This window comes from Carettochelys insculpta, chromosome 4 (genome assembly GCF_033958435.1).
Source record: "Carettochelys insculpta isolate YL-2023 chromosome 4, ASM3395843v1, whole genome shotgun sequence".
NCBI classification, from domain to species: domain Eukaryota; kingdom Metazoa; phylum Chordata; order Testudines; family Carettochelyidae; genus Carettochelys; species Carettochelys insculpta.
The window spans coordinates 19,064,914-19,079,954 of NC_134140.1; the positions used below are offsets into that span (position 1 = coordinate 19,064,914).

Sequence of the window (15,041 nt, forward strand, 5' to 3'; positions counted from 1 at the left end):
TAATAATGGGTAAAGCCACCCTAGTAGGCCCTGCAGAGGACAATATGTCTGTGACTGGGTCCATCTCATCACTGACCTCCTCTGCCTGGACCCCTACGTTCTGGGCCACCCTTCTAATGAGTTGCTGGAAGGCCCTGCCATCCTCCAACACAGGTGAAGCTGAAGAGCCCGCTACTGTCTCTTCCAGGGAGGATGAAGAGGAGAACCCTGGGACCTCCGTGAAAGGGGAGTGTAGCTGCACTCTCTCCTTCCAATTGACTCCCAGAAGACACCACTGGGGAAACTGGGTGACACCAAGATTGACAGAACTATAGGTGCTGTTTGGCTAGGAAACATTATGGCTGGTAGCTGATATGGTGCTGACCTGTGCCCTTGTCCTTGAGCCTGACCAGGTGCCTGAGCTGCTCCTTGAGTCTCCAGCACTGGTGGTTATCTGTACCAACAGAGTCTAGCCCTGCTGTGACAGCACCGACACTGATACTGACAATTTGGAGACAGGTGGCTCTGAGGTATTTGCCAGGGCCTGCTGCTGTTCCAATGGCGGGGGGGGGGCACCCACAGATGCTCACACCCTACATGTCACTCCCGCACCTTGGGCTTGCGATTCATGAAAGCCCCATGGGTCCAAAAGGGCCATGGTGTTGCACCCTGTGAAGCCAGCGACCAAACCGTATCGTCCCAACAACAATTATGGTGCCTGCGACGTCTGTGGTGCAACACTCTTGTGTTCCCACTTTGACCAGAGCTGGAGTAAAAGGAGTCCGATGACCACAGTGGAGCCATCAGCGTCGGTGCCAATGTCATCCATGCTAAGGACGGTGACTGTGTCAGAGTACAGGGAACCTGAAACTGGCCCATCATTGCTCCCTGATGGGACAGCAACAGTGTACTCAGTGTGCTGGAATCAGCGCTTGCACCACCTCCACGCGCACCTGGCATCTCTCTGCCTCAGTGCTATGGTGCTGGTCCTCCCATAGATGGAGAAGAACCTGGTACCATCATCTGGAGCAGACCCTGGGCCACTCGAAATGCCTCCAGCACTGACACAAGTCCAATGAACGTGGGCTCCCACTTCGCACAAGCTTCAATGGACATGCCTCCTGCCCCTTGTGAGGAGGCATTGGAGCCATGGACTTGCATCCACTGCGCTTTGACATTGGAGACCTGCTCTTATTGTGCCTCTTTTTCTTCTTCTTCAGCACCAGTTCCTATGGTGCTGCAATGGCAACAGTGCCTGCACCTGCCCCCGGCAGTGGGAGTCCCTAGGTGGCAATGTGGAAGATGGTGCTGGTGCACTCTGCACCAAAGAGGCCCCACTTCCAGCTCCTGCTGGAGACTCCTGAGACTGAAGTGCCACTTCCATTAGCAGGACTTTGAGGCGGTGGGCCCTGTCTTTCAAAGACCTCGGCTTGCAAATTGGGCATCGGTCACCTAAATGTCCTTCCCCCAAACAACTCAAACAAGCTGAATGAGGGTCACTCTTGGGCATACATTTGCCATACTTCGAACAAGTTTTAAAGCCTGGAGAGCCAGGCATTCCTCGGCACCAACTGGGACAGAAAGCCTTGTCTTGGCTCTCACAGGGGGAGAAAATTAACTAACAGTGAAACTATTTACAAGTACTTAATTATTTACAGTACAAAAACAGGCTACTAGATGACAATTAAACTAGAGAATTGCAAGAGCTCCAACGAACAGGAGTGCAGTGAGAAGGAACTGAGCGGGGGTGGGTGGGTCAGGCGGTGCATATATTAGTCACCATATCTGGCGCCATTCCAGCAGGCACCACAATGACCTGCTGGCTAAGGCAAAAAGCTTCCAATAACTGGGTGTGTGTCAGCGCACCCCCAACTTGGAATGCACATGAGCAATCACTCAAAGAAGAACTGTGCATTTGTTTCAGGCCCAGTGCAGTTGACACCCTACAAACAATTTCTGGATGTTACAATAACTAATGGAACTGACTCAGAAGAAAAATCTTAATTCATTTTTGGACATTTCATTTATTCACTACAATTTCTATTATATTAACCTCGTAAACTTATGCTTGATAAAACCTAATGTGCATGAAATCAACATTTCCTTTTCTATACTTCCCTTCTATTCTCATTAGTACATCCTGAGACACCGACCCAGGAGTTCCAGAGTGAATGTGGAATCCTGAGGTTCATTGACCTGTAGTTTTTGTCTCATGGTTCCTGCAGTCAACTACTGCTCACTAGCTGTATGTGTTCATTACCAGAACTATAAGCAGAAGAGTTATGCATTAACAGGCATATTTCACAACAGACGTTAGCATAATCAGTATTGGAAACACAAGACATTAATCCTTCCGACCACTAATCCATTCCTTCTATACATTCTGGCTTTTCTTCAACTGCATCTCTTTCTTGTTCACATAAAATTGGGACTTGTTAAGCTTGTGGGACTCCTTGCTAAACCTGAAACAGTGGGTGAAAGGTGGAAAAAACTTCATCTCAACCTACAAACACATTATAGAAAATAGTTTATGAAATTATGTCTCAAAGCCAAAATGGCCAACACATTAAAAATAACAAAAACAATGAGGGATTTTCAGAGTTTCTAATAAGGTTAAAAAATTGTTCTGCAAACACAAAGTTAAGATTAAAGGAAGTACATCTATATGTGACCAGAAGATATTGGATCAAACACAATTGCCACCTCTTCTTGGACATAACATTTCTGGGGAACAACTGACAACTAGCTTTTGCATGAGGATAATAAAAATGTAAGGCAGTCAGCCTACACATGACAAAGAACATTAGCTATTACAACTATCAGGTTGATTGCCTCTGTGGACCAGAGATGAAAGCTCATACAGCAGTTAGGACACTAGCTTAGGGCTTGTAAGACCACAACGCAATTCCCTGCTCTAGCAGACTTCCTACATGACCACCCTGGACAATACTTTGTGCTTTAATTCCCCATCTGCAAAATAGGCATAAAAGTACTTCCTTATATGACAGGAGCACAAGGATGAACTCATTAAAATACTGTGAAGCAGTCAAATTCTATGGTGATGGGTCCCATGTAAGTACATTGGATTAGTAGATTTATCATCACACCCTCAGGATTCTGTTTTCCACAGATCTGTTTAGGATTTCTGTAATCCTAAAAATTATCCTGATTAGGCTAAAGGAGCCACCCAGTGACACTACATCTTCCATAGCTGTACCCTCAACATCTCCCGATATGCACATCTAAGATTTATTTTATTCTTTCTGTAGTGTATTAGCTTCCTAGCCTATCCTGTTCCTCCTACTCCTTTTAGTATAACTTAAAAAAAAAAAAAAAAAAAGAGTCCATTTTAGTCAGGCAGGACATAGCTGCATTTTTCAGCACATGTTATCAAGGTTGGACAAGGGTGATGTCATCTGTAATAATGCTTTCCTATGAAGTGATACAAGTGGACATGTTAACAGTATTGGTTCAGATGCAATTTTGAACCCATGAACAATTTTTGGGCATCTAGCTATTTTCTGCTCCAAAATGCATATGTTTTCATCCATTCTAAAATTTTTTGGTCTGTTTCCATACCATTCCCTCGGAAGTACAATATTAAAAAACATGGTCTTTTCTAGTTTTAAATTAAAAAGTTCCACCTGGATGTGCCATATAGATGTAGAATTCTATGTTACAGAGAAATGATTGTTAGAAGAACAGAGAAATTTTATTCAGGACGTTCAACAGAAGGCTAGGGAATCACTAAAGAAAAGCTCACCCAGGTGGACAGTTGCTGCTATTTTCCCTAATAACTACTCTTTGCCTAATAATATATTGGCAAGAGACAATTTCCCTACTCTTAGATGACTGGGTTAAGGTTTAAAATCACTACAAACCAACTGGGGAGACAAGCCTTCATTTAAATGCACAGTTTAGCATCACTCAGATGCATTGCAGTCACAGGAAAGGCATCTTGCTACCATGTGAAGACACTTCACAATTTCCTAAAATCAGACACTAAAACTTATATTTTAAACTGGAATCCTTGATTTCTATTCATTTATAAAGGTAAAAATGGCTATAGCCTCTTCACATTTTTGACAAGAGCCAACAACTAGATACAAGACAGTCTGTTTTAGTGCAAAGCTCCTTTTATGTCATAGTTTATATTACAACATTTAATCATATATATTGGAAAGAGGAAAGAAAAAAATATTAGAATTGAAAGCTAACGTTGTAGGTGAAACAGTGTTCATCTTTTTATGAAGAGTTCTGATCATACTATGGGACGGAACTTTAAAATTCATAACTGCTCTGTTGGAAGGCTAAGAAATTACAGCAACAAGAACTGAAAACACCTTGAGAGCAAGGCTGGGGAAGGTTAAATTAAGAATCTTAACGTAGGATTGCAATCAGTAATTAGAAACAGCACAAAAATATGCTTTGCATAGGCAATTTGCCTAGAGTTTATCATCCATTCTACTTGGGGGGAAAAAAAAAAATCACTCAGCTCATTAAACTTTGGCTAACCAAATTTGAACAGAATGAAAATCCAACTACAATAGCTAATGAAGGATACTATTACAAAAGTCATAGAGAGTAAGAAGAAATAATATTTTCTCACTACCGAGACTAGTCACTTACACACACACACACACACACACACACACACAGAATCACAGGGCTGGAAGGGACCTCAGGAGGTCATCTAGTCCAGCCCCCTGCTTCACGCAGGATCAACCCCTACTAAGTCATCCCAGCCAGGACCTTGTCCAGATGGGACTTAAAAACCTCAAGGGATGGAGAATCCACCACCTCTCTAGGCAACACATTCCAATGCTTCACCACCCGCCTGGTGAAGAAGTTTTTCCTAATATCTAACCTGCACCTTTCCCTCTTAAACTTCTGACCATTACTCCTTGTTCTGCCATCAGACACCACTGAGAACAATTTCTCAGCCTCCTCTTTAGAGCTCCCCTTCAGGAAGTTGAAGGCTGCTATTAAATCACCTCTAAGTCTTCTCTTCTGTAAACTAAACAAGCCCAAATCCCTCAGCCTATCCTCATAGTCTTGTGCTCCAGACCCTTAATCATTTTTGTTGCCCTTCGCTGAACCTGCTCTAGCAAATCCACATCCTTTTTATACTGGGGGGCCCAAAACTGGACACAATATTCCAGATGTGGCCTCACCAGTGCCGAATAAAGAGAAATAACTACTTCCCTAGATCTGCTCGAAATGCTCCTCCTAATGCACCCCAGTATGTCGTTAGCTTTCTTGGCTACAAGGGCACACTGTTTACTCATATCCAGCCTTTCATTCACCATAACCCCTAGGTCCCTTTCCATCATACTGCGGCTGAGCCAGTCGGTCCCCAGCCTGTAACAATGTTTGGGATTCTTCCGCCCCAGGTGCAGGGCTCTACACTTCTCCTTATTGAACCGCATCAGATTTCTTTTGGCCCAGTCCTCCAATTTATCCAGGTCCCTCTGGATTCTCTCTCTACCCTCCAACGTATCTACCTCTCCCCCTAGTTTTGCGTCATCCGCAAACTTGCTGAGGGTGCAACCCAGTCCCTCATCCAGGTCATTAATAAAGATGTTGAATAACACCGGCCCCAGAACCGAGCCTTGCGACACTCCGCTTGAAACAGACCGCCATCCTGATATCGAGCCATTGACCACTACCCGTTGGGCCCGACCATCAAGCCAGCTTTCTATCCATCTTATAGTCCAAGGATCCAATCCATATTTCCTTAACTTATGGACAAGAACGTTCTGGGAGACCGTATCAAAAGCCTTGCTAAAGTCAAGGTATATCACATCCACTGACTTCCTCACGTCCACAGAGCTTGTTACGTCGTCATAGAAGGTAATCAGATTGGTGAGGCAGGACTTGCCCCTGGTGAATCCATGTTGGCTACTTTTCATCACTTTCCCCTCTTCCAAGTGCTTCAAAATGGATTCCTTGAGGATTCCCTCCATTATTACATATAAACACACACACACACTAAGAATAGAAGCTGTACATGAGAAGTCTTATTAGCTCTCTCTCTAAATACTTGCAATAAATTAACAAAATAAAGGAAATCAGGTGAAATTTCTGTATTTTAATTTTGACAGAATAGACCTGAAAGGAAAAGTAGAGGGGAAAAAATTAAGAATTCTAATTTAGATGTTGCAAAATCAATGAAGAGATAACATGATAGCACAGTGCAAGCAGCATTGTGACACCAAAAATGCAAAAATGGTAGCAATGCACAGCAGCACTGAACAAATTTCCAAGGTCTTTTTGACATGTGGAAGACCAATCCAGCTTTTCAATGATATTTTAAACTCCAAAACTAAAGAGTATTTTCAATCATGCATCTCTCTTCATAAAGGGGAGAGTCTTTTGACAGACTCAGCATTTTACTGATTCTGTTTAACTTATTCATATTTTCAAAAACTTGAAATACAGATTTAACACTTTCCTTCTTCTGTGAATCTCTTGCTTTTCTTCCCCAAAATCTCCTCGTTATTGCATAATTCTATAATTGCATAATTATAGTTTTTGACATACTCTTTCTCTACTATTCTTTAATAGTTTTCTTCCTTCAGAGATGTCTACTTTCTGTGATACAACAGCTTGTACTTTATATAAGCATTCTTTGCATCAAACCAGAGGTTCACCAGATCTTTACAGTTCAGTAGTTATATTTGCATAACACTGATACTGCTGTCTCTGAATCATTTAATGCTGTGCATGTTTCATTTCTTCAACATATTTACACAGAAACAGGGAAAAAGACAGAAACATATATCAGACAGGAAGTTAAGGACTATCTGCCTTCACCTACAAAAAACAAAGTAAAGACATATCAAAAAATCTCCAAATCCGATTATTATGCACAACAAAAGAATGTTAATGGTACATTAAACGGTGACTGAACGATGACTTACCCATGAACACTGCTAGATCAAGAAGTTGAGAGAAGCTGGATATTTGCAAAATAAATATGTTTAGTAAGGTTCTATATTATCTGGATATGCTAAATACAATAATCCTGGTAGGGTCAAAGAAAGCATACCTATAAATGATGTGATATTCTTTACTATTACCATAGACCTTGCTACATGAAGACGCTCATGTTAACAATCACTTATGCTGCTTGATTAAGCCAGGACACAGAAACTTCTCTTTTCTTTTTGTTGTTGATTTTGAATTACTCAAAAGTAAATATACCTATCAATCTGATTACTTAACATTTGCTTTGCTTTTCTAGTGCACATTACTCTGCTGCTGAAGCATCTGTTTTTCTGAAAATAACACCACGGCCTCAAACGCTCCACTCAGAGTTAAGGTAACATTCACAAGCACATTGTAGGAAGCAGTTAGAGAGGTCTAAGATGGCATTCCTCTTTTAAAAGAATCATTAAATATCAGTGATTAGTCACCCTGGGAACAATAAGAAAGAGGAGACTAATGATGTTCCTTCTTGGACCTAAACTGGCATGACCAATGACACATACAACCAAGAAGCTAACACAGCAGTGGATATTCACAAATCTGTATTTATGCATTCAGTGCTGTTAACTGCATTTGTCCTAGGATTGTAGAGATACAAGATGGGTGAAGAAATACCTTTTATTGGAACAATTATTGGACTATGTATGTGGTAATTAAATGAACTATTTATCTACCTACCTATTAGAGTCTGTCTGCGCCACGTTTGCTCAAGAATTCCTTTTAAATCACAAGAGCTGCGACCACAATATTTCGTATGCAGCTTCCTCTTACTCTAACTTAAACCAAGATCAGGGTTTGGTTGTGCCTTGAAAGTGGGAAATGCCTAAAATTACAGGATTTCCCAGAACATGGAAAGGGAAGGGAAAGAAGGAAGAGGGAGAGGAAGGGAGGGGCACAGACAGGAAGGACAGGATACTGAGAGTAGCCATTGGAGGCAGCTGCAGCACCCAGAGAGGCCAGCAGAGCAGGGGTCAGCCTTCTTGCCTGACAAAAACCCAGAGTCTACCCCACCCTGTGGAGAGACTGCAGGCCACAAAGAGGGCTGCTGGAGGGAGAGGTGCAGCCCCCATACAGTCTGCAGGCAATGGGAGGGGGCTGCTGGAGGGGGAACAGTTGGTGGGGGGCAGACCTGGAGCCTGGCCTTCCCCAGACAACTTGCAGGCCATGGTGGAGGGCCAGCCCCCAGAATCTACCACTCCAGATAGCCTGCAAGCTTGAGTGGCAGCTAAAGGGAAGCAGCCCACCAAAGCCTACCCCTACCCCACAGTCTGCAGGCCATGGGAGGCAGCTGCATGGGGACAGGCCCCAGAGCCTGCCCCCGACCCCAAGACAGGCAGCAGACTATCGTGGGGTCGCTGGATAGGGACAGCCCCCTTGCAGCCTGCAGGCCACAGGAGGAGGTATTCCAGGGCTGCCCCTAGCCTCCAACATGGCTCTACCTGGACCACCTGCAGGCTGCGTGGAGACCACTAGTTGTGGGGGGGGGGAGTTGGAGGGGTAGCCCCCAAAACCTGGCCCCTCCAGACAGCCTACAGAGCCTCCGAAAGCCTGTCCTCCCGAGAGACTGGATCCATGCCACACAGCCTATAGTCCGTGGTGGGGGGGTCTGCCAGAGGGAGGTGCAGCCCCCAGAGCCTGGTCCCTCTGACAGCCTGTAGGCTGCAGGGGGCACTGGAGGTAGGGGGCAGCCCCTGGAGCCTAGCCAGTCCCTGGAGTGCCCCACCAAACAGGCTGGAGGGGGCAGCTGAAGGCTTGGGGTAGCCCGCAAAGTACAGCCCTGCCAGACCAGTCCAAGTTTGAGGGGGTGGGGAGCAGCTAGAGGCCGGGGTTAGCCTGTCGCGAGCTGCCCCGGCCCCAACAGGCTGCAGGGCAGGATGGCCACCACTCCAATTAAAGGCCTGGAGAAGTTGCAGGCTTGCTAGGGATGGGGCGGGGGGGGAGGGGGGCGCGGCGCAACAGCAGCTCCAGCCACCGCATAAGTAGCAGGAGCTGCTGGCCAGCAAGCACTGTTCTGGTCCCCTGAGATGAGCTGCTGCCATAGAAACATCACCCTCACTGACAGAGGGGGCGCCAGTTACCCCACACACCTCCCAGCTCCCTGTCCTGAGACCCCTGCCTTAACTTCTGCACCTCCCACCACCAACCCTATGCTCTAAGTCACCCACCCCCACCTTTACTTACCCCCGAACCCTCACTACAGCCTTCATTTGAAAAAAATACTATAACTGAAAAAACAAAGTACATTCATTTAAATTATTTCAAAACATTACTTCAGATAGAGCTGAGCAAGACTGGGTACATCTGCTACTAATCTCATATATCTTGTGCATTCCTAAATTATGCCTACCCCTAGCCCAAGTGTGTGCATTTATGATGATGGACTAATTGTTTGCTATCATTAAAAATTGTATGCAATGGGTAAGCATGCTATCTTATAATAAAAAGGCCAGGATAGCTCAGTATAATTAACTGGCATGGGTAAGTTAGTCCTGGATAGCATTTGCTTTGTGTACTCTCTGGTGTGTCATAGATCTTTGACAGTTGTTGCTGTTTCTCCATCTTCTTGCAAAAGGTGTAGACTAATGTAGAATATTGTAGTTTTTCGTTCCTTCTCCATTAGCATAAGATTTTAATATGAGATCCTCTGAGACATGATATTTTTATTTGTAGAAATATCCCTCCAGATACCACTTGCTATATTTCATGCACATCTCATCCAAAAAGTAGCCAAAGTTTTCATTTGTGCCTTTGTTACTGGTATTTCAGCAATGTACAGCAGTACTGTCTAGACACTAGAATTAAAGGTGATACAGCAAATATTTTTGAGTAAGATGCTATGCCCGAAGATAGCATTCCTTCACTTGACTACCTAAAAAGATAAAATTAATCAGTTTGTCAAAAGGATTCAGGATGCTTCAACAAAATCCAGTATTTCTGTTGTATGGAGCTAAAATTAGTAATAAAATCCAAGAACATATTTACAAACCTAAAATCTTACATATTCAAAATAATAAGATGGATAATGTTAATACTCCCTTTTGTAAACCAAAAACATTCCTTTCCTTTAACATTACGAACATCAGCACCTACTGCTAGTTTGAAGTAAATGAAAGGCATAGCCAATGTTTTAAAATGTAGAACAATAATTCACAAGTGTCAGAAAACAACAAAATGTAGAGATCTGTAATGATTTTCCAAGTCTGGCTCTGACAGTAGAGAGGCCACATCAACAGTACTAGCAAGAAGAACAATAAGAACATTTACCAGTTAATTAAGTTTCTGTGTATCAGACACACCTGCCTGAAACTGTTGTTTTAGTCACTCACATTGTATGAATAGCAGTTGGCAGCTCCTATTACACTATATCAAAATATTTTGGCATGGACAACCCATGATTGTAATTTTTTCTGTTTTCACTATTAATAGTGTTATGGTTAATGCTGGAATTTCTATTGGTATCATTCTAATCTAACAGTTCTATTCAGTGGGTTTTTTTTAATTAAAAAAAAAAAAGAGAGAGAGGAGCCAGTACTCAGCTTAATCCTGATGTGGAGCTGCTGAGGTCCCCCACTCCATGGCCACACCTGGGCTCTGCACCATAGCAGGCTCCCAGCCACAGGACTGCCGGGTCCCCTACCCCTCCAGTGCAGGATCCTGTATAAGCTGGCAAGGTCCCTTAACCCCATCACCACCTGGGAAAGGGATCCATAACTGGGGCTGCCGCAGCGCCAGGACTCCATACCAGCACAAAAAAAGCACTGTTTCTATTTCCATAACTTTTATACTGCAAGGTAGTGCCTAGAGATTCCCATCAGGGATTGAGACACCATTGTATTACCTTAGGCACTGCACAGAGACAGAGGGAGACAGAGACAGACAGAGTGAGTGTTCCCATCTCAAAGAGTTCACAGTCTGTATAATCTTCTGTAGATGAATCTTCCAGGTCACTCAGAAACAGAAAGGAACGTTAAGACAGGAGGACCATAATAACCTCCTTGCCCCCACAGAAAAAAGTAACAGTTACAGTTGTGTTAGAATGAAGGGTCAATAGAAGTCAGAACTCAGAATAAAAGAAGAGTAGCATCTGTAGAACATATGTTTGCACTTCTCCATACTATACATTCACCAATGTATCATATGACTACAATATTTTAAACAGAGGACAGCACGACTACCATCAGCTTCATGAAAACACAGCTGGTATTCCTAGGATCAACAGGAGGGCACATTAGTCAAGATTAATTTAACTAATACAATTATTCATGTTTTTGAAGTTAGAAGATTCAGCTTCCTTTTACTTAAGAACTTCTCAAAGCTTCTATTATAGTGCAAGTTAGAAAAAATCATGATGCTAGGAAAATATTCCCACAGCTAGTACCTCATTGTGCCCTTTGAATCTTATTCTGCACAACTGAGCTATGTTTTGATTTATCTTGGTAAATATCTCATTCCAGACACAATAGCATGGAAATGCACTCCTGCAACCTCTTCCAAGTGAGTCACAGAGAAAACTTCAGAAATCCACAACAAGATGGAACTCTGAATTCTCAGTACAATTGAAACTAGCACTTCTATCTCGCTCTCACATTTCAGGAAGAACAACAGCTCCAGATTGGTGTCTACAAAATTGCATAAATGTTAAGAGGCTGCAAGGTCTCTCCCAATAATAAAAGTATGCACAAATTACATAAAAATGTTGTACATAAAATTGTCACTGACAGCCTTGGGTAAATTATTTAATTGCTCCACTTTGGTTTCCTACTACCATTTGCAAAATAAGGCTAATAATGTTTGCTTTCCTGTGGGGATTAATTAGTAAGTGTCCTTAAATGTTCGGAAGATGAAAAAAAGCTATGGACGCTATTACATGCCGTAACTTTTAGAAAGTTTTAATAGCCATTTCTAATGCTCTGAAAATGAAAAAGCTATTACATACCATATTTTAAAAAAAAGTTATAATAGCTATTTCTAAAGGTTTAGAAAATCCACTCAATAACATTAAGAAAAAACAAAAAATGGTTCTGCCTTGTTCATTTTAAAATGAAAACAAATTTGAATTTTTTGAAAAGCTTTGTGTTTTTCAATAGCTGTTAGAAAGTTAAATATCAAAAGATAGAGTAAAATATCAAAATCTGTATTTGTATCCTTAGCATAAGTTATTATTATTAGTTTTGCCATAGTAGTGTTTATGTTATGTAACAATGTAGAAAGGATCACTCACAGTACAATAGTTTCAAATGTGACAAAACAGAATGAGGTTAAACTTTAAATAAAATTAAAATATATTGCTTTCTTTCAGGGCAATTTTTGGTTAAGCTGAACAGGAGGGATGTTATTTAATCCATTTACCTCATAACTCAAGGGCAATATAAAGCCCTGATATTAAAAATGGTTCCAAACATTTCCTGAAAATGCCTTCCATAGTTGTACAAAAATAAATCAAATAGTACAGTAAGAAGTATTTTTAACTGTTATAAAATTCTAATTTACAGTCAACAATTCTTTGACCTTCTATCTTATCACTTTAAAAACCTACTATTATATGTGCCCTCATTGTTCATAAAAACCTAGTATAAATCGCAAAAGATACAATTAGATATTTTGTGGTCAAGTCCTGAGACAATAAAATAATGGCAAGTTGCTCTTACCTTGAACTAGATCTTGATTTAATATCTTTTGCTGTTCTTCCATTACTACTTTCTTCATTGTTCTCTGATTGCTTCTGACTTGATTGCCTTCTTTTCTCCCATTTCTTTTGTTGATTTGAGATTTCCACCTCCACTTGTGATCTATTTTCTGCTCCCAGCTGTGAACCTGAGGAATGTGCCAGGCACTTAGAGTTACACAGTTTCTTTTCTTCTCTGCCAGAATCTCTTTCTTCTAGCAAAGCAGGAGAAGTTTCAGTTTTGAATGTTTCCTGTACAGAGATTGCACTATCCAGTTTATCTATATGGTTCTTTTCTTCAGATTTTACTAAACTATAAGAAGCATTTACAACTTTCCCTGGGGAATGTCTGGTCTTTGAACCATCAACATTATCCTCCCTACTGTCTTCACAGCTGCCACAGCACACACAAGAATTAATTAGACAATTTGTGGCAGCTATACTGAGTTTATGGGATTCAATCTCCTCTCCATCTGCTAAAGATGGCGCAGGAACACAACTGACAGCTACTTCTGGTGTTGTTACTGGGGATTCCAAAGATGACGGAGATTTGGGATTAAATATTACTGTAGCAGATATCTTCATTCCACCTGTCCTATGAGCTATAATTTCTGCCGTCTCCGCATCATCAGCATATGTATCCCAGCCATTGAGGTATAACTGTGAATCAGGACCTTCTAAACAACTGCATGAATTTTGAACTGAGATACCAGCCATCTGTTTGCCATCTTCAATGCTATTATTATTGCTTAAATCACTTTCTGCCTCTTTTAAAAGTAAAGTCTCTTCTGTTTGAGGGCCATTCTCATACAGTACATGGTCCCTGAGCTGCACAATCTGATTTGAAAGGTGGCAAGGGTTATTAACCCATGCGAATGTGTCACTGGCTGATTCCAACCCAGCAAGAGCTTCTCCTGCTCCATCCAGATCATCCATAAAAAAAACTCTCTGCTCATCATCAGTTAAGTTGTCAAGATGCTGCCTGTTAGGTGAGATCTCTGTGCTGGAGCCACTTCTCAAGCCAGGTCTGCGTGCTGGGGACTGGCAAATGCTTGGTGGGGAAAGCAGAGAAGACATCTCATCTCCAACCCTGTGGACCATCCTATTCAGTTGTTCTAATTCCTGTTCATCATACTGCATAGAGCAGGCTAGCTCAGCCTCTGTGTTTTCAGCTTTTGCTGAAAGCTCCTCAGCAGGCAAAGTTGCAACTAAGGCAGTTGTACTGACAGAAGGTAAGTCAGGATCTGTTCTGACAGGAAAATCCACATCCTGCGATATGCAGAGGTTACGTTCTAGTGTGTGTAGCTCATCATCAGTTAAGGTTTGAAGCAGATCCCTACAAAGTGAAAAATGTAGGCATTACGTTAACAGTTTGTACTTATAAAAGGTGACCGAACTACAAATCTTAGTACATCCTTTCTCTGAAAAAAATCTACATGCAGAATTTGGAAACAGACAGAAAAATACTAGCTAGCACTTACAGTTGAATTGTATCAGAAATTTTAATTCAGTGTATGTATGTTCTCCCTACACTTGAACCTGAGACTACGCTAGGGAACACAGAACATTCTCTCTTTCATTGGTGCAAAAAAGAATCCTTCACATTTTAAATATATTACTAACTTGAATTTAAAGCCCCATATACTGCAATTTGGTTAGGACACAGACACCTTCCTGAGTACTAGTCAGTGAAGGTTAATACACTCAAGAGTATAATTAAAATTTCTCAAGCTATTACAGACACTAAGAATTCATTAAAAAATTAACCGATGTCCCCACTGTATTGCTGACTTATTGGAAATCTCAGACTGCAAGTGAGACTGCTGTCTAAATTACAAAACCTATTTTTGAAGCCAACCTAATCTGTTCTTAGATTTTATAAAATAATACACTTCTAGGTAGGTTACTATGAGCATTTTCCTTCTGGTTTCCATTACCAATACATAAATCGCTAATACAGTAAATCCTTAATTTTACAGACTCCGATTTAGTGGACAACCCCGTTGTTCCTGGGGTCTGTAAAATCCTAAATCCCCCCTCCTCCACACCATAAAAAAGTTAAGGGACTTACTGATGCTGCGGCCTGGAGGAGCTGCCCTCTCCTCCACTGGCAACACCACGCACTCCTCTCACTATGAATGGAGCATGTATGTGGGCAGATGGCACATGCATATGCACCCCAACCCTTGGTGAGACTGCATGGTGGCTCTGGTGGTGGCGGCTCCTCCAGCCATGGTCCAGCAGCTCAAACGGCATGGCAGGCTCTGGTGATTCTGGCTCCAGCGGCCACAGTCTGTTGAGTCCCTGAAGTGGGTTTTTATTTGGTGGGGTGGGAGGAGGCAGGGGCAGAGGCTGCCTGGCAGGGGTGGGTAGGTAGTAAGTTCTGGTTTAATGGAAGCCCCTCCCT

General features: G+C 42.3%; 1 protein-coding gene across 11 annotated transcripts in view; it reads right to left on the reverse strand.

Moving 5' to 3' along the window:
* The window catches only part of ZFYVE28 (zinc finger FYVE-type containing 28), a 312,576-nt gene that overhangs the window by 60,527 nt on the left and 237,008 nt on the right, over positions 1 to 15,041 (reverse strand). For all 11 annotated transcript variants that reach the window (XM_074992354.1, XM_074992350.1, XM_074992348.1 and 8 more), the window contains one exon: positions 12,618 to 13,970. In XM_074992354.1, the coding sequence (XP_074848455.1) occupies positions 12,618 to 13,970 (1,353 nt within the window). The remainder of the gene's footprint in view (positions 1 to 12,617; positions 13,971 to 15,041) is intronic.